A 20,671-nucleotide genomic window follows, 5' to 3' on the forward strand; every position below is an offset into this window, starting at 1 on the left:
ACAATTGAAAGGAATCAAGGGTAGATGTTCAGAAAGCTGAATATTTGCACCTAGTAAATTCATAAGTGCTTGTCCTGTTCCTAGCTTGAGGCATTTTTTTAGTTATTGACTTGCTTGACTGAAGAAGAGACTACATCTGCAGAAAGAAGGACCTTGTAACATTTTAGTATGTATATGGCAACAATTCTCCAAGTCCTGTCTCCAAAGGAACTTACATCCATTATTTGGATAACCACACAATTAGGAAAGGAGACGACAGAAATATTTTGAGGACTATTGAACCCAACATGTGAGTTGGCCTTGATGCTTAGAGTCCCACAGCATCCTTATGCCATCCCCTCTGTTAGAGTGCCACAGTGGTTACTAGGTAATAAATGAGGCTGTGGCCAAGGTCTGGCTCACTTTGGATCTACCAGTAGTGCACAGACCCACCCTATTGTCATTTACTTCCAGTTGGCACAGACATGCATGGTAGTTGTCAAAATACCTACATTGACTCCTTGTGGAGCGAAAGCTATCCAAGTGGGAATGCTACATGGACACCTCTGAAACATCACCACTCTCAGCCAAGATAGTATATCAAACATAATATCATACACAGGGAATGGCAGGGATTAATACTACCCGCGATGACCTAAAAGATGCATTGATAGTGGACTCCAATATATCCCTATTTATTTATTTACAATGTTGTCTCCTGCCCAAACCAGGTAGTTCCAGGAGGATGACTGTGGACTATCACAAACTCAGCTTCGCAGTGCCCTGATTGCAGCTGCTGCCACATCGGGTATCTTTGCTAGAGCAGATTAACATGGCCTCAGGTACATAATATGTCTCCAGTGGTGTAGTAAATGTGTTCTGTTCCATTTCTGTTAGGAAGGAGGATCAGAAATAATTTGCCTTCACTTGGAACAGACATCAATAAACATTTGAAGTCTTGTCTTAAAGCTTAATATACTTTCACACCCATTGTCACAACATAGTCCAGAGGGATGTATAGACTATCTGGACATTCTGCCGAATGTGGCATTGGTTCACTGTATCAATGAGATCATGTTTATTCGTCCAGGCTAACAAGAAGTGCCAGGTATTTTGATGCCTTGGTAAAACAGTCACAATTCAGAGGGATTGGAATAAACCTTCAAAGATTCAGGGACCCACCACATAAGTAAAATTTTAGAGGTCTGTGTGTCCGGGTTCTCCATCTACACTAAAGAACAAATTACTGCTTCTTGCAAGTCCTGTCCTTCAGAGAGAAGCACAGTGCCTTTGGGTTCTTTGGTATTCCACGCTTGGAAATACCATTGCAATACATGTATCAGGAAAAGACTATCAGCTGTGAGGCTCAGAGTAAGAAAGGGCTCTGCCACTGGGCTGTGTAGCAAGTGGGCCTGCTGTTTAAACAACATAACACAGGGGAATCTATGATATTGGATCTATCAGTGCTAGAAAGGATGCTGTGTGGTTTATAACAACCCCAGTAGGAGAAACACAAAGTATATTTCTAGGGTTAGGAGTAAGGCTGTAAGGAGATTTATATACCTTTAGTAAAACAGCTCCTGGTGTACTAATGGGTGTTGGTAGATATGAAGAGCCTGATCATGGAACATCAAATGGCCACATGGCAAATGTGGTCATATTTCTTTCATGAAAAAAGGTTGAGCTTATTTCATGAATGGGTCAGCTCATTATATGGATGAAAGCCAAAAATTGGACTGCTATTTCAGCAGAGTCCCACATGGGGATATCCCTGAGGTAGGTTTTGTCAGAGCCACAAATAACTAGTCATAAAAATGGTAGACCCAGAAGTAATCCATCATAATATGGAAGTGGTACTTTAGTATTGGGCCAAGGCAAAGAGCTGTACAGTAGGTGCCCAGTCTCCATGGCACCTACTAATGCCTCTCCTTTTGCTAACATTTGGTCATATAGGGGATGTTTTCAGCTTGCTAAAGTTACTGAATGCAATATACCAGAAATGGGTTGACTTTTACAACGGGGATTTATTAGTTTATATATGTACAGTTCTTAGGACATGAAAATGTGCAAATTAAGGCATAAACAGGATGATACCTTCATTGAAGAAAGGCTGATGGCATCTGGGGTTCCTCTGTCACGTGAGAAGGCACATTGCTGGCATCTGCTGGTCCTTCACTCCTGGGTTCCATTGCTTTTAGCATATGATTCCAGTGGCTTTCTCTCTGAGCATCTGTGGATCCTCTTTCTTTTCTGGGGGCCACCTCTCTGAGCTCTCTTGGTGTTTTCTGACTTTTATCCTTTCAGATAGGACTCCAGTAAAGGATTAAGACCCACCTTGAATTGGGTGGGTCACATCCCAATTGAAACAACCTAACCAAAAGGTCCCACCCACAATAGATCTGTAACTGCAAGAACAGATTAAAATAATCTGGCCTTTTCTGGGGCATGTAACAGCTCCACACTAGCACAGGGAGCCTTTTACATCTAGCTGATGGAGTAGAAAAAAAAAAAAATGAGCTTATTTCATTACTGAGTCAGCTCATTATATTGATGCAGGTAAAAAAAATGAACTGCTGTTTCACTAAGCCCCACACTAGAATGTCCCTGAAAGTCAGTGGGAAGGGAAATCCTCTCAGTGGGCAGAACTTTGGTTTCTATGATGGACCTAATCAGCCATATTTTATGGAAAAAGAAGATCTCTTCATGTATTTTGATGTACATTTGGGAATGGCATGAGTTATGATAAAATTTGTGTTGCATATTAATGATCACTAAAAAAGGGGCACACACACAAAAAACAAGTAGGCAGAATAATTCAGCCCTCTGACATCATTCAGTGGGATCATCTAAGAATAGTCATAATGGTAGGGATAGAGGCTAAGCATAAGCTCAAAATGTGGACTCTTACTCATGAGGGTGATCTAGCTACTGCCATTATTGAACATCTAATCTGTCAGCAATAGAGACCAACACTTGATTTTTGGTAAGGCATACTTCTTTGAGGCAACAACCAGTCCCTTGACTGATTACAAGTTGATTACATTGAACCCTTTTTAGGCTGGAAGAAGTGCATCATTTTTAATGGACGTGACATGCATTCTAATTGTGTTTGCCTGATAACCTCAACCATCAGCTGTATCTGAAGGTTTGTAGAATGATTGATTCTTAACACAGGGTCCTTTCTAACATGTCATCCAGAACAGAAACACACTTTCCAACAGTGAAGGCATAGCAGTGGACACATCACTCTGGGATTACATGGTCTTATTATGTACTGCACCACATAGAAATGCCCTTTTATAGAGTTAAGGAGTGGACTTTTGAGGGGTGAACTAAGTATAATGTTGTGAAGTATGTGATGTTATACTCCTGGATGCAGTATACATCCTAAATCAATGATCATTATTATATGGTGATTTTCTCTCCTAAGTATAATACATGGGCCAAAGAGCTAAGGAGTGGCCATCCCATCCAGTGTCCCCCTTGGGAAATATGTACTTCCAACCCCACAACTCTAGGTCCTGCCAGCTTAGAATCTATTGTTCTCAGAAAGTGAAACCTTTCTATTAAGTGACACAGCAAGAATTCCATTAAATGTTTAGTCATAGCTGCCATTCACTCACTTTAGGCTCTTTGTACCAAAAAACATCAGATAAGAAGATAAGTTGCTATGCGGGCAAGAGTAATTGAGCCGTAGTCTCAGGTAGAGATAAGGCTGAGGTTACACAGTGAGGGAGTGAAGAATGTGTTTGATACCCAGTTGATCCACTGAGTCATTTCTTGTTCTTCCCCCTTCAGCTTTAATTTTAAACAGGCAAGTGCATCAGCTATGGCCTGAGAAGGGTACGGTGACCAGGGCTCAGATTCCTCAGGTGTGACGGTCAGGTGGTTAGGTAACCCTACCAGGTAAATTACTTAGCTTAATATGGTGCAAGCCCAGGATGAGAGGACCTGGGTGGTAGTAGTGGAAGGAGATGATTATTATCATCCAAACCCACTTCTTCTCCAGTTCTCTCAGAATCCTGGAGTAGCCTTTCCCGGTTAGGGTGTCTTCATTCTCAAGAAAGGTATTCTCATGACAAATACCATACATTGGGGTGGCTTAAACACTGGGAACTTATTGGCTTATGATTTTGAGGCTAGGAGACATCCAAAATGGGGCATCAGCAAGGTGATGCTTTCTCCCTGATGACAGGCGTTCTGTGCTGGCTGTTGTCGATCGTAGGGTTCCTTGGATTTCCCATCCACATGACTGTGCCCGTGGTCATGTCTTCTCCTTTCTTTTCTAGGTCCCTGCTGACCTCTGGTTTCTCTCAATGGCTTTCCTTCACTATTTCTAAATTTCTTCTTCTTGTAAAGGACTCTAGTAAATCAGATGAAAAGTTAACCTCTTTCAGTTTGGCCACACCTTAATTAAAAATAGCATCTTCAAGAGATCCTGTCATCAATGGATACAAACCCACAGGCATGTGGCTCAGGAATAAGAACATACCTAAATTTGGGATTCATCCTGCAAGCCACCACATAGGGTGTGTCATTAAACCTGATGAGTGGATACATGTGGATGTTATAATGCACCAACCAGACCCCCTCTTCAGGACCACAGCATTCACTCCTCCAGCTGCTGAGAGTGCTGGCAGTCATGGCTCTTAACTCGGTCCCTCCCTAGAAACTGCTCTGAGAAGAGAGTTGTCCCTCCTGCAGAGAGAAGCACACAATCAATGACTGATCAATGGCAGAGAGGGTAGGTGTGTGAAGGCCCTGATCCCTTGCCCAGAGCAGACCAGCTCTGAGGGGAACTTAGCGCTCCAGAGCTTCCCCAGAGCTCCCGAGACCTTTTCTCAGCAGCGCTGTTGTCAGTTCTCCTTCTGTCTTTCTGCTTCCTTCTCTCCCACACACATATTGATCCAAAGGCCCTCCCCAATTTCCCTCCTTTCCAAATATCTGTCTCAGAGTCATTTTATGAGAAACCTGACAAATGCACATATTTAACCACAGATAGTTAAATTATAAATGTCTCTGTCTTATTAGGAGATATTATCTTAAACCAAATAAAAATTTACAATATAGCTAATATATTATGTTGCATTATATAGTAAAAATACATATATTCTATATCTTATATATATTATACCATCTCATATATTTTATAGGATATATAGAGAATACATATTAAGTAAAATTGTGATATGGGTTTATGTTATTTCAAGTATATATAAGGTATGTATATGTAATAAATATAGGGATATGTATGTGTACTTTTACTATATAATTTGACTATGCCATTATTTGATTTGTCTGAAAGAAGTCTTGTTTCTGGCTCATTTGAATATAAATCTAAAAAAAAGAAAAAAGCACACCTGGGAATTTTGCGAAGTAGGATTCCTAAATCGGGGTAGAGCTAACAAAGAATGCAACCAATAGAATGTTCAGTAAGCAATTGTCAGAAGATTAGATTCTGAGGCCAGTGACCCAAATCTCATCCCGTTCAGGGAGGAACGTGATTGAATGATTGAACAGGTTCGGTCTGTTCCTGACTGAGCCTATCAATGTCACCACTTAGCAAAGAGACAATTCATGCTGCATCAGCAAATGGATGTTGGTGATTGCAGTCCCATGAACTGTTTGGAACCCAAGGGGAGGCATCTTTAATACTGACATCCAATTCTGTTTTGTTACTAAATCTTATGGCTTAAAAATTTTGTTTTTATAACATGACGACTCATACCCCCTAAAAATGAACATATGACTAAAATAATTTATACTTTGAATAAGAAAAAAATAAGTCATTGTTTACCATTGACTTAATGACTTTATTCAAGTCATTAAGTCTGGATTCAGCTAATCGGTCTCCTGCAGGAGATTTATTTATGCAGCGCTAGTCACCACAGAAGTGAATGTATGATGGATTTTAAAGACCTTTAAACATTTCATGACAATGATGCCAGTATCCTAAATATTATACCTTATTAAAAGCAGAGGACATAAATCCCCACAGTTAATAGAGTAGATTTAAACTGAAAGTTCTTTAAACTTTACCAAAAAGCAGCAGTTGTTCTGTAAATTTACACTACTAAAATTAGAGCTCTTTGAGGTAGCTGTGAAAAGATTTTGCTATTTAGGGAAAAACAATCCTCAGAATGTTGCAAACCTAGAAATCTAAGAAGGAGGTCTGTCAAGCAATTCATATTAGGAAAAAAAAACTTTTTGAAAATGGAAAGATTTGGGATTCTGTTCTTGACTTGATGTCTTAGGATGGCTATGACTTCACTACTTTTGTAGGCCTTTTATTATTTTAAACCATAAAATGAATCCTTTCTAACAGTATCTTTTAAATATCCGATATAGCATATGTTCACACATCTCACTATTCTTATGTTTGTATAAGTATGGTAGCTTCTTTTCATATAAGAGTCTTCCCCATGCAGAAGCATTTCATAACCTGACCAAGTGGAGGACTGACATTTTTACTTCTTTGTAGTGACAGTTGAAAGTGTTATGACTTGGTCAGTTAAAGGTAAGGAAACCGCATGGAATCAATGAGAGTCCAAATGAGGCCCTAATCATTGACTAGTAGCCATGCTCTAATAAGATACAATGCTAATAGTAATAATAATAACCTTCATGGAGAATTTGCCCTAGTGCCAGGATTTTGTGGATTATCTCATTTAACTCTCCAGCAACCCTAGGCCATTGGTGTCATTATTATTATTCCCTTTTCACCAGCAAGGAAATTGAAGTCCATAGAGGTTGAGTAACACTTCACAGGTATAAAGCTAGAAGGGGTGAAGCTGGTATTTAAACAGAGGGTTTTCGCATCACACTTAAGTACAGACTAAGTTTATACATGACATGGAAATGCGAGTATGCTTTATTTTTTTAAAGCAAGTATATTTCTTCATTTCTTTTTGCTCTTTACAACCTGGGATAAGGTATATCCCAGATCAGCAAACCATGGCAAACAATGGCCTGTGGGTGAAATCTGGTTAGGAGCAGCGGTTGTAAATAAAGTTTCCCTGGCAGTCAGCTAAATTCAGTGCCTTATGTGCTGCCTTTGGCTACTTTCACACGACAGCAGCAGAATTGTGTAGTTGAGACACACCGACCTTATGCCCTCATAGCCTAAAATATTCCTAAACGGGCCTTATACAGAAAACGTTTGCCAAATCCTGTGGTATATTATTTCTGTAACTATCCCTTCTTCAGGATACGTGTAAAATGGCACAATTTTAATTCCATTATTCAGTAACAGAAATATGAATGACATTTGATAATGGAAATATGCTAACAGAAATATGCCTTCTGTTAGCGTATTTCAAATTGGCAAATATGATATGGGATAGATGATATGGGATATAAATTCTGAGATGAAGATAAAATTTAACTTTGCAAAATCAAATTTGTTACTATAAAGACTATACTAACTTAAAAACATAGATCTTTGATTGCTTTCAATATATCCATTAATAAAGACTTGTAAAAGAAGTACATTAAGGGCAGGGATCAATTGTGCTGCTTGATATTATTATTAATTTTTCTGTCACTGTTGTCCATTGTTCTGGCTAAACTGAGTGGGAGGGTATTCCACTCTGATTCCTCTCACAGAAGTCTCTTTTTATGGTTGCTGGAAAAATGTTGGAAACATACAAGGTCATTCATGCTGCCTCACAAATAGAGATTTTAAGGAACAAGTATTACTTTTCTTTGTCTCTATCATTGGAAATCTCTTGGTAATAAGTTGAACCTGAAAAAATGATTCCTGATAAGTAATAAAATCAATTAGTAATATGCATCCTTGATTCTGTTTTTTATGTGTAATACTTCGAATGCTGTGTAAGTCATAACATTACCACTTGGTTGTTTTTATTTTTTCTAGATTTGGATGATCCAGTAGTAACCGTTCACCAAAGCATAGGTGAAGCTAAAGAACAATTTTACTATGAAAGAACAGTGTTTCTCCGGTGTGTTGCCAATTCCAACCCACCTGTTCGGTACAGCTGGCGACGTGGCCAGGAGGTGTTACTACAAGGATCTGATAAAGGAGTTGAGATTTATGAACCCTTCTTTACCCAGGTAGGAATTAAGGTATACTATCTGTACCCCACTCCACCAGGATACTTTGTTATTCAGGGAACAAACAGTATTATAAGCAGTTCAAAAGATAGTTTCTCAAAATCTTGCCTTTTCAAAAAATAATATGTGCTCAACTGAAAGATTACAAGAGTCAAATAGTGATGGACAATCCATTTATTTTTAATGTGGAAGTTAAATTGTAGATGCTAACTCTAGAAAAAGTTCTCAATGCAATGTATCCTAAACTGTTTCATTTTATATAATTATATAGGTTTCATGATAAAGTACAGACTTGTATATTTTGCTGACTGATTTGTGCTTTGTGGAAAATATTTCTCAAAAGGATAAATTTTAATTTCCCCATTGGCATGATAAATATTTTAAAAGGAACTATAGAATCTGTCTGAGATTTATTTTGGCTTCTGTTTTAAGAAAAATCTATCTTTAATTTATTTTACTCACTTTTTGTTTTGAATTAATTTAGATATAATAGAGCTTTGATTATGTAAAAAATTGGAATAGCTTATGTGATTAAAACCTTATTTACTATAAAAGAAAAACTGAATTAACTTTATCTAGAATGACTATAACATGAAATATATTCTCTGGAATATTTCAAGAGTGGATCATTAATAATTCTAGAAGAGGACATTGAAATGTGTAGGAATATTTGGATACTGTTATTATGAGGCTCATTTAGTGACTAGAAAGATGCACAAACCTTATTAGTAACAAAAAAAGTTTTAAAATTTAAAAAAATGTGTTTGGAAAAAAGTTCAAAATATTTGTGACGATGAATAATAATGGTAATAATAATGAATAATATTAGTAACAAGATATATAGAGATTTGATCACATTTAGAGATTTGAGACATCCATGTTTTCATGTGTAGGGAAATAAAAAATTAAAATGTAAATATTAATATTGTATTTCAAAATTTTAAATATTAATGCAAGTTTCACATCTTTATTCTCTAAACACATAAAATTATCCCCAATTTATATATTTCCCACCATTTTCACCATTAAGTATGTATTTTTATATGGTGAATCATTTACTTGGAACCTATTTTGGATTAATATAATTGTCAGTGTTTTAATATGAACTGTGGAAGAACTCAGTGGTTATAAAAACATATCTGAAACCATCATCCATATTTGTATTCATTGCTGTTCAAAATGATGCAAGAGTTGTAACTTGCCAGAATATAAATCTCCAAAAATCATCATCAAGCCTTGTTACGACACCTGTGAGCCTGTCATAACCCAGTGGGGAAGCCTCACTCGGTCTGACCCTCCCTTTGTTCAGGTATAAGGGCACTGCCATAGGACACCATCACAAGTTCTCCATATATTCTGCACTGCTGCAATTTAAGTCTTCGATTTTTTTTTTTACTTCAATAATTTTTTAATTAAAAAAACATAACAAAAGTGTGTTAGCAGTTTTCACAGAGGGGCAGCCACCAGCACACAGGTATCGTGAAAACCCTCCTGTATCTTAGGCCGAAATGGGAAATGAAAAGACTTCTGTCAGCATTGCTGTTGTTGGACACGTAGATGTGGGCAAGTCTACCACGACTCGCCATGTGATCTACAAATGTGGTGGAATTGCAAAAGAACCATCGAAAACTGTGAGAAGGAAGCTGCTGAGATGGGAAAGGGGTGCTTCAAGTACACCTGGGTTTCAGATAAACTGAAAGCTGAATGCGTGTGTGGTATCACCACTGATATCTCCCTGTGGAAATCCAGCAGGTACCATGTGACCGTCACTGATGCCCCAGGACACAGAGGCTTTATTAAAAATGTGATCCCAGGCACATCTCAGGCTGACTGTGCTGTCCTGTTTGCTGCTGCTGGTGGTGGTGAATTTGCAGCTGGTATATCCAGGAATGGCAGACCCAAGAGCATGCCCTTCTGGCTCACACACTGGATGTGAAACAACTAATAGTTGGTGTTAGCAAGATGGATTCCACTGAGCTACCCTACAGTCAGAAGAGACATGAGGAAATCATGGAGGATGTCAGCACCTACAATAAGAAAATTGCTACAACCCTGACACAGTTGTGTTTGTGCCAGTTTCTGGCTGGAAGGGTGACAGCATGCTGGAGCCAAGTGCTAACCTGCCTTGCTTCAACGGATGGAACGTCACCTGTAAGGATGGCAATGCCAGTGGAACCACGCTGCTTGAAGCTCTGGATTGCATCCTGCCACCTACTCGTGCAACTCGCAAGCCCTTGCATCTGCCTCTTCAGGATGTCTACAGAACTGGTGGTATTGGCACTGTGCCTGTGGGCTGAGTGGAGACTGGTGTTCTCAAACCGGGCACGGGGGGCCCCTTTGCTCCCATCAGTGTTACAACTGAAGTCAAGTCTGTTGAAATGCACCACGAAGCTCCGAGGGAAGCTCTCCCTGGGGACAACGTGGGCTTCAGTGTTAAGAGCACGTCTGTAGAAGGTGTTCATCACGGCAATGTGGCTGGTGACAGCAGAAATGACCCACTGCGGGAAGCAGCTGGCTTCCTGCTCAGGGGATTACCCTGAACCATCCGGGCCACCTCAGGGCTGGCCGTGCCCCTGTGCTGGATCGTCACACAGCACACATTGCTTGCAGGTTTGCCAAGCTGAAGAAGAAGACTGATCACCATTCTGGCGAGAAGCTGGAAGATGCCCCCAAATCCCTGAAGTCTGGTGATGCTGCCATCGCTGATCTGGTTGCTGGTGAGCCCGTGTGTGTTGAGAGCTTCTCTGACTCTCCTTCTCTGGGTCGTTTTGTTGTTTGTGATACAAGACAGTTGCTGTGGGTGCCATCAAGGCAGCGGGCAAGAAGCAGGTCACCAAGTCTGCCCAGAAGCTCAGTGAGTGCTGCCCCTGCCCCCTGCCACCCCCGTGTGAATCAGTGGTGGAAGAAGGGGCTCAGAACTGTTTGTCTTAACTGGCGATTTAAATCTAATAGTAAAAGACTGGGTAATGGTAGCAGGCATCATAAAACTTTCAGGAGGAAAGAAATGTTTTGTGGGCCATTGTTTTCATGTGGCAGTTTTAAGTTCTTAGTTTTTAAAATTAGTGCTTTTTGAATCGAAACAACGACCAAAAATCTGTCACAGAATTTTGAAACCCATTAAAAGAAAGTTTAATGAGAAAAAAAGAAAAAATGTGTTACCAGTGTTTGTTTGGATGGCTCTAGGGTTTAGAATTCCAGGTAAATGATCACCTTAATGTATATTTGATTCTCCTATTGTCATTTCCTTTTGAACCATGGATATTGCTAACATTTGGAAAACATGCTTTTCCTTGATAATCTTTTCAAACATGTTAACATTTACAAATATTGGGGTAACTCTAAATGCCAGTTTTTTATATGGCTATTTGTTACCTGCAGATGAGTCTGAGCACTGGAAAATGAACATATGGAACTTGTCCAGGTTTTGAGAACTCATTTGTACTATTAAAATTAGTATTTGTAGTTTTAAAGTTATTAAACAAGTATAATCAAATTTGTAGTCATACATTTGAATTTTTCTATATTTACATATTGGTAATTTTGAAAATCCTTTTATAAGAGCCCTCAGGCTAGTAGCTATTGAGTATGCCTTTTAAAAGTAACTGACATTTACTTTTGTCTTCCTTTCTTTTTCTTTCTTCCCTCTTCCTTTATGAGCAAACAAGGACATTTTTTATTTAAAATTTTCATTGCTTAAATTTTCTTCCATGTAATATCTTTATCATCCTGCATCACACAGGCCCTCCCTCACCTTTGGCTGTGCTAGTAACTCTGCTACTTGGACAGCCTGAGTTCATTATCTCAATAAAAATATTGAAGAAACAAACAATCAAAGCTTTCTTGCAACTATGTGTTCTGGAATTATTTGCTGCCATTAATAACTACCAACAATGTGCAGGTTAAAAATGTCTTTTCTGCTCTTGAAGAACTCACATTTGGTTACTTGATTTTGTTGTTTATAATTCTGAACTGAGTTGTACATTTTCTCCAAACCATACTGGAGCAAGAAGCACCTCAGTGTTTTTAGGTTATATATGTGCATAATTGTTCACCATAAAATATTTCACATAGGTCAAATTTATAAAAACACTCAAATAGCAGCACATGGCAAGTTTACTTGTTACAGTCAGAGAGAATATTGGCTTTTTCATACATGAGCTAACAATGGTTTTCCTGCATAGCACACATGTTGATATACTTCACGTGGGCATCATAAAACAATTTCCATTATTGCTTCTAACTGGTTGAAAATGCTTTTATTGTAGAGAATTAGTATCATCTTGTCAATTTTATACAAAAAAAGTCTGCTATAATTTCTGATGAATCTATAAATCAATCAGGGAGTTATATTGAGGTTATTGATGTATGACATATTGACAGTATTTCATAATCAAACAAATTAAAAACCGATCTCTTCATTTTGATTTTACCTTCATAAGGTGTAGTGGTGCTCTATGAACAGTTTCAGAGCATATGTAAGATTTTCTGATACCAGTTTTATTTAGGATTAACCTTTAAGATCCTGTTTGGAGTGTATAAGTGTAAATGTGTGTTTAGTCATAAATTTATAGAAAACTGGTCATTTCCTTTAAAAGAACTTCCTATAAAGAAATTGTCCCTCAGAAGCATGGCAGCTAAATAAACTACTAGAATTGCACATTAGTGTCTATTAGGATCCTGAAAATTGAAAAATTTTTTTTTTTGCAACTTGAGGCCATATTAATAGGTCCATCTTTGGGGCAGGGCTTGTGAACACAGAAGCTTACTGATGTGGTGACATAATTGAGTGAGTCTGACTGGGACTGAGGCAATAAGCATGGGTGGGATTTCCTGTGAACTGGACAGTGTGTGACCATTTATTGGAAAAGAAAACACCACCTGAGTTCTTTATTTGGCCCCTGGACTGTCATTTTGAAACCCTGCTTGAGTCCACGGCTTCTTCAGGAGCTACCCAATGACCACAAGGTGACATTACTAGTTTCACGTGATCGCAAATATAGAGAGGTATAAAATCATCAGGGTTTCTCTAAAAATTCTGTTGAATGAAAACTTAGAGTTACTGGATTGAGAAGTCAAGAGCTGATTCCAACCTTCAGGGAGCATTTTCTTTTTAATATAGACAAATATAATGTAGAGAACATCTTACCCATTAATCTCCTGATGGCAAACAAGTTGTCATTTGTAGCTTCTAGCTGCCTTGGAAGGACTGTGAACTAGGATTTTCCAGTAGGAGAATGAAACATAATGGCCTTAGCTTGTGGTTTTTATTTTTGCAATGGAAAAATATAATTTTTGCTTAGGTTATCAGGTCTAGTTATTTTTTTCTCTAAATTGAAAGATAAACTCAAATAGATCTAAGTAACTATTCTATTCAGAATTGTATTATTGAATGAAAAGTATCAATTATTTGTTCTAAGGGTCAAATTGGTTTGAAATTTAAAATGAATTTTGTGCTATCTCCTTAAAATATTTCCCAAGAGTGACGAATTTTTTGACTTCCTATACTGCCCTCGTCATTTGCAAGGAGACAGGAATGGTGTTTACTTTTCTCATTGCTTTTTATGTTACTGTTTTTACATTCATTTATATCACATATTTATTTTTTTAATTCTTAGTTGTTATTGATTCCTTGGACTCATTTCCATCAACTGCCACGCATACTTTATAGCTTAAAACTTTCTGGGTGACGTGGTATGTTTCGGGATACTTTGGTAATAATTTAATTTATCTCCATACACAACAGCAAAAGCCTCTGTGGCTTTGGTATGTAGCTAAGATCAAGTAAAATCAACTGTAGTCTACTCTCTACAAGAAATAGGGAATTCTCTGTCAAATAGATGTAACAGGGCAAGAATTTTATTCCACTCACTTTATGATATTTGGCGGGAAAGTTAGGACAAACTACATTATGTTAAAAAGAAAACTTGTCAAAACAGGGGCACATGGTAAGTGCTATAAAGGAGCATTCCAGGTGGATGCAATAGCACTGAGGAATGAACAGAAAGAAGGCTCTACCTTCAAAGATGAGCTACTGCCATGGTTGGCTAGGAAGTTCGAAGTGGGAAATAGTAGACTGGAAAGCTGGGAAGGTATACTGGGATTATTTTGTAGATGAATTTGGATGATAGATCATATGTGTGCTTATTTGGTAATGATCAAAAATTAAATTTATTTTAAGAGTAGCATGTTTTGCTATTCAATAATAATGTCTTGTTTTAAGTAAATATTTGAGTTCTAAGATTGTGAGATGTCTATTGCCCTTTCATTCTATGTTAATAACTATGACAATTTGAACTGAAATTTTATTTTACCATCTGTTGAGTGAAAAAATTGAATATGATAAAACATTTATGAATGATAAAGTCTAAATCATTTTATATGTAGATTTTATAGATAAGGTTGCTAGAATAAAATTGATCTGTATTCCTGAGGCTGATGTGAATTCATAAACATAAAATATAATAAGTTTGAGGGATAATTATGGTTTTCAGATTTCCAAACATTTGGTGTTGGTTTAATACTGACAGAGAAAGGTTAATATATATTTTTATCTCTTTTATGTTTGCAATATGTTTGTCATTAAAACTTCAAAATGTATATGAATTGGAAGTTTCTGGGTGTTTTTAACCAAATATCTGAGGAACAGCATGAACAACTAAAAGAAATATTGAAATAATATTTCACTTTACTTTGTAAGTAAACTGGAAATACTGCTGACATACGTTTATTTTCTTTTCAGTAGAACAATGTTAAAATTGGTAAGTCCCACTGACTAGTACTTGGGATGCCTTCTCTTTTCTTAATTTTTAAATAAATAGTTTAAAAGTTTAAATATAAGGATTACAAATAATTTTATGAATGGTCAAGAAATGAGTGCTCAATGTACAAATACATATGTCATTTTTTGTAGAACTTTGTAAGATGTTCATGACATCATCTTGTTTGTAATTAAACCATCTAATTATAAGACTGAACATATTTACATCAATTACATAATTAGTTGTAATTAGGCTAATTAGACTAATTAGACAATAATTAACTCAAAATTCCTTTTGAAAAATCATGGAAACTCACATACAAAAAATCAGGCAGCATCAATGAATATTAAATTTATGTGATCAAAAAAATAAAATTAAGATGATAAGGCAGCTATACATGGTAAAGTTTATATATATATATATATATATATATATATATATATATATATATATATATATATATATCATATAATCACATATGTACATGTAGGTGTCTCTGACTGAGAGAAAGAGAATTATCTGAACACTTTGACAGTGCCCTGAATGTGGTGAAATAATTAAGGCTCAAATTTTTCCATCACTTTTGCCTATTATTTTCTGTATTGACTTCTTCCTTGTCACTGTGTAGATTAGATTTACAGATTAACCTAGGAGACATGTTCAGTGATTTCCTGTAAGTTCACGCTTCTTGGGAAATTGTCTGATCGCAAGCAACAATCATCTTAGCAGTACCACCCGGGGAATGTCTGCCCACCAGAGAGTAACCACAACAACACTCCAATTCCGTCATGGCTGAACCACTGGGAAATCATGGGAGCAGGAGCTTACACTAAGGGTTATTTTTTCTTTTGGGTCTGTCTTTCCCTTATGCTCATTTTGCTGTTCTTTTCAGCAAAATAATTAACTAGGATGTACAGTGTGCAAACTGTTAAAGTTAGTGGGTCATACTTGTTTGTCTTTGAAGCATGGAAATTATCTCCAAGTGTAGTGTGAATTCTCTTATTAAGCCTTACTTAATTTCAATCTTACCACTCGTTTAATGTTTTTTTTTTTTTTTAATCTCAGTTACAATAAATACTAACAGTATTCCTGACCACAAAATCTTAGGTATACAAAACATTTCAAGAATGCATTCATTACAAAAGTGACTATTATACTTACTGGCCAGGATCAGTTGCTCTTTGTTCAGATAAACTGGACCATATTTTATATTTCCCTTGGAGTGTATTTCCCTTTCACATTCTCTTGTCCATAACTGACTACTCAGTTCCTCTGTGGATGACCCTTAATCAGCTTCATCGATCAAGCTTTCACATTACTGTAGTGTTGAAAATTCTTTGATATCTATAATTACTATTAGAGACAATATGGTTAAAAAATGTTTACTGAACATTTACTAAGTGCAAGACAATTGGTTTGTATTTTGCTTTCTTGACAATATGTAGAACACTGCTTCAGTGGCAGGGCTTGAATCTTAAGGTGGAGTCATCTCATGTAATGGAAAGGGTAGGACTAAAACATATATACATGGGACAGAAAACATATAAACATATACTTAATTACCATTGATTAAAAAATAGGCAAATGATATTAAGTCAAAAATAAAAGAGAAAATATGTATTAAGAAAACATTTTTAGAGACTGGCTCAGGGGAAAGAGCTCTTAATTTGAAAACTCTTTCTTGAAATAAGAGCTGCCAAGTAATATTCAAAATGACTGAAGGGGCATCTCTTGTTTGAGGGTATAGATAGTCACGACAGATGGGAATCCTGTTTAAAATATTTTCCACAATGGGAAAGCAAGCCTTGATGAAAAAATCAGATGAGATTAATGGAGTTAAACAGAGTAGATAATGTTATAAATCCAAACTGACTGCCATGGCCCGCTGTTTTAGCAGTGTCCAGAAAAACAGAACCAAATGGAGAGTTGGCACAGATAAAGAGATGATAGATAGATAGATAAATAGATAGATAGATAGATAGATAGATAGGTAGATATGGATATGTAGATAAAGAATGAAATTTATTATAGGAATTGTATCATGCAATCATGGGGACTAGCAATTCTGAATTCCAACCCATGTGTTGGAAATTCCAATGGAAGTGACATTGAAAGCCACAAAAGAAGTTAACTGAGTGAAATTGAGAAAAAATTTTGGCTCTCTTTCTTCTTTTTTGAGAGGGGGGCTGAAATCCTCAGTTCTTGCTTTGAGACTTCCAACTGATTGGACGAGACTCTTCTCATTGCTGAGAGAAATTTCAGTCATAGATGCAACCATCTGACTAAAAATTTAAATCCATTCATGAAATACCCCCACAGTAACACTCAGGCCAGTCCTTGCTTGACCAGACATCTGGCACCATAACAGAGCCAACGTGTAACCATCACACCCTCCAAATCTGGCCTCTTCCAAACTCTGAAATTTTGCCTCATTCCATGCTCCTCTATGCTCTGTGCTCAGGACATGAGGATTTCTATCTATCTCTCTAGCAGATTAGCATTCCTACTGCCTCAGAGTCTCTTCAGTTGTGATTCTCTCTGTCACTCTTAGATAGTCCTTCAAGTTTTAGCTCTAATATGACCTTCTTAGAGATGTCTTTCTGACTATCCCATTTTCCCACCTCCCCATTTTTCTGTTTCACATGTCCTTGTTTGATTTACTTTATAGAATTTAATTATCTTAAAAACCACATCTAATATATGTTTAGATATTTATTATTTCAAGCATGTATTTTCCACTTGGTTCTCAGTATTTAGAAAGTACTTGACACAGACTAAACATTAAATAATCTTTTGTTCACTGAAATAAATCAATAGTTAATTTTGTATAAACTTTTAAATTGAAATGTAATATACCGTATGAAAGTTCATAAACTGTAAATGTATAGCTGGATGAATTTTTATACAGAGATTACATCCTTGTTACTAACAGGATATCAGGAAATAGAACATTGAAGCAAATTATCCCCAACCCCCATTCTGTCTTCTAATGCTGTAAATGAGCATTATGTTTGTGGTTAATTTTAAGCCAGGCAACTGGCTAATTCTCAAAACTGATAGAAAATGGCATGTCCAGGATAGTGTTTTAAACAACTGATTTTTCCTGATATAATTTTTATTTTTTACAAAGAATAAGGAGGAGGAGAGTTGGTGGTGTGCCTAGTCCAGTATTCCAACTGAGTACAGAAAATCAGTTTAAATGTAGAATTACAGAGAAAGAATCAAGCAGTTTTCAATTGATTGCTAATGCTATAAACCTTACATAAAGGGCAGGAAAATGAGGAAGTAATGAGGATGATGCAAAAATATACCAGATATAAGCGAAGTAGAGATACTTAATGAGAAGAAAGGAACAAGTGTGAGATGTATAGATCTTACATTTTGCATACCTTCAAAATTTAAAAAGTCATTAATAAAAATTATGCCCGCATTTCTTTTGAGGGGATGTGTTGTTTGGGAAAACAAAATTATAAGTATGTCCTATCACTGAAAACTATTTATTAAGGTATAGGGAGGAAAGGCTCCTTACTACATGTTGTGGGAGCTACGCGATGTTTTTGCCCCTGGTGACATAATGATTCAGTGAGAAAGCATAAGCTAACACAACTGAATAATAACTCAGAGTCAACCAATAAATAGTAAGTTGTAAATATTTGTTATAGCATGAGGTGCAGTAGATATTACAAAGGAAGAAAGTTTACTTCCAATTGAGCAGGTTGGAGAAGGTTTCACAGAATAAAAATAGATTTTTTTTAAGTTCAAATAGCAACAGAAAATGATTCCTATCAAAATGTGGTATGTATTCTTAAAGAAGGGCAAATTATTTGAAATCATAAAGAGACACTGCAAAATAGTGATGAAACTAATTTGATGAGAATAAAGAGTTTGTGTGGGGAGTAAGTAAAAAGCAGTTTGCTTAGACAACCTAGAATCTCAAATGACCAAATGAGGGTTTTTGAAACAGCATTTCAGAGGAGAGCTAGTTAGGACTCCCTAGCCTGGAAACGGCATGACAAAAACAAGCTTGGTGGTCACACAGAGCAGTGAAGGGGAAGGGGAGTTGCAGTTCTGAGTAGTAGAGAGCACTTCACCTTAGCTGGAAAAAGCACTCAAGGAAATGTATTGAACCAATAGTTGATGAGGGTCTAAGCAAATATAATGACTGTAGGATTGGAAAGGAAAGGCAGTTCGTGAGAAAAAAATATTGAAGAATAAATCCAAAGCATTTAATGTTATTAAGTGTGGAGAGACAGAAACAGTGAAGAGTCAATTATGACATGAGTTCTGAGTCAGGATTAGGGGAGACGGATGGCGCCTATCATTAAAATGTAATACATTGTTCTGTAAACCTGCAACTTCCCTAATAATGATAATAAATGAAGGGAGGGAGGGAGGGAGGGAAGAAGGAAGGAAAGAAAAGCAATACAGCACCAGAAGAGACTGATGTGAGGTGGCAGGTTCAGTAAGGGGGTGGGATGGTGACACACGGTGATCATATGAATCTGATATGATGCTGTGAGACCTGCAGATGAAAATGTCTGTCCGGCAATTATCAAAGAACATGAGATAAGGGGAGAGGTTAAAGATGGAAATACACACGTAGGGGAGGGCATGCACAGAGAATTCAAGGGAGCATGCAGGAGAAAAATGATGTAATCTAGAAACAGAAGAGAAGTCTAACTTGTTAATTCTTTGCCCTTTTGATGGGGTGGGTGATGCAAGACATATGGGAGCCAATAAATGAGCGTGCGCGCGCGCGCACACACACACACACACACACACACACACACACACACAGAAAGGAAAGGCCAGAGATCATTGGGAAACAGGGGAAGATTATCTAAAGAGATCAAGTGGTGGGGGTGGGGGTGGGGGAATTCAAGTACAAAGGCAAACATTGCAATTGAAAGGACAGGGAAAATTAGGAAAGGCTAAATGTTAATTACAATACCATTGGTGATTTTTGCAAGTGTAATTTTATTTTTTTTTGCTTAGAAATTTGTTACTAATTTATACAGTTGCTAACTGAAAATGTATAATAATAGATCAGATTGCTCTGGGAATATATTAGTAGAAGAATGCAGAATTAAACTAGTATAGTAGATAGAAAATGAAACGGTAAAAAAAGAAATGACTAAATTATTATATTAATAATTAAATATATATACACGAGGGGCTGCCAACATAGCAAAGTTAATCTGAAGTGTTCAAAATCAGCAGAGAAGTACAATGCATTGAAAAATATGCAATAACCTTATGCCTTAGTTATTTATATTTTTATTCATTTAAATTTTATTTCTTATGCTGTGAGTCAGCACTTGTCTGAGTCTGATGTTTTGTCTTCTGTGCGAATTTCCTTCAAAACCGAAAGTGTTAGCTAGATAAATTGCTCTGTGAAGGGGGAATTGTTTGAAAATGACAGAGCAGAAAGCCACAGGAATCAGTCCTTCCACTAAAACAACTATTGGGTTGGCAGGAACTATCCAAATCCATCACTTTGAAACATTGTGCAGTGTGCAGGAAGGAGTGGGAGGAAGAGGCTGGGAAACTGCCATAAAGACGAGTGACTTTTCCCTTCCTTGCAGCAGCTACCCCGGCGTATTCCCAGCCTCACAGCAGGCAGCAGTGGGATCGGAGCCTCGGATCCTAGCTTAGCTTCCTGGTACCAGGGTCGGATATAAATAACTACTCATCCAGGGATGTGTGATCTGATCTCAGACCCCTACCATTGATCAGCTACTTAAGATTGCTGGGGTCTCCTCTTAGAGCAGCTATTGTCTCAACCCACCCAGGGCAAAGACAGCACAGGAATCTTAAAGGCAGTAACCTTCCTCAAAATTATGAAAACAGGTAAAGGCTTC

At 37.1% G+C, this 20,671-nt stretch overlaps 1 protein-coding gene across 1 annotated transcript in view; it reads left to right on the top strand.

Moving 5' to 3' along the window:
• The window catches only part of MDGA2 (MAM domain containing glycosylphosphatidylinositol anchor 2), a 932,919-nt gene that overhangs the window by 572,328 nt on the left and 339,920 nt on the right, over positions 1-20,671 (top strand). The window contains exon 4 of the mRNA XM_077126843.1: positions 7,856-8,052. Within this exon, the coding sequence (XP_076982958.1) occupies positions 7,856-8,052 (197 nt within the window). The remainder of the gene's footprint in view (positions 1-7,855; positions 8,053-20,671) is intronic.

Source organism: Tamandua tetradactyla, chromosome 14 (genome assembly GCF_023851605.1).
Source record: "Tamandua tetradactyla isolate mTamTet1 chromosome 14, mTamTet1.pri, whole genome shotgun sequence".
In the NCBI taxonomy this organism is placed as follows: domain Eukaryota; kingdom Metazoa; phylum Chordata; class Mammalia; order Pilosa; family Myrmecophagidae; genus Tamandua; species Tamandua tetradactyla.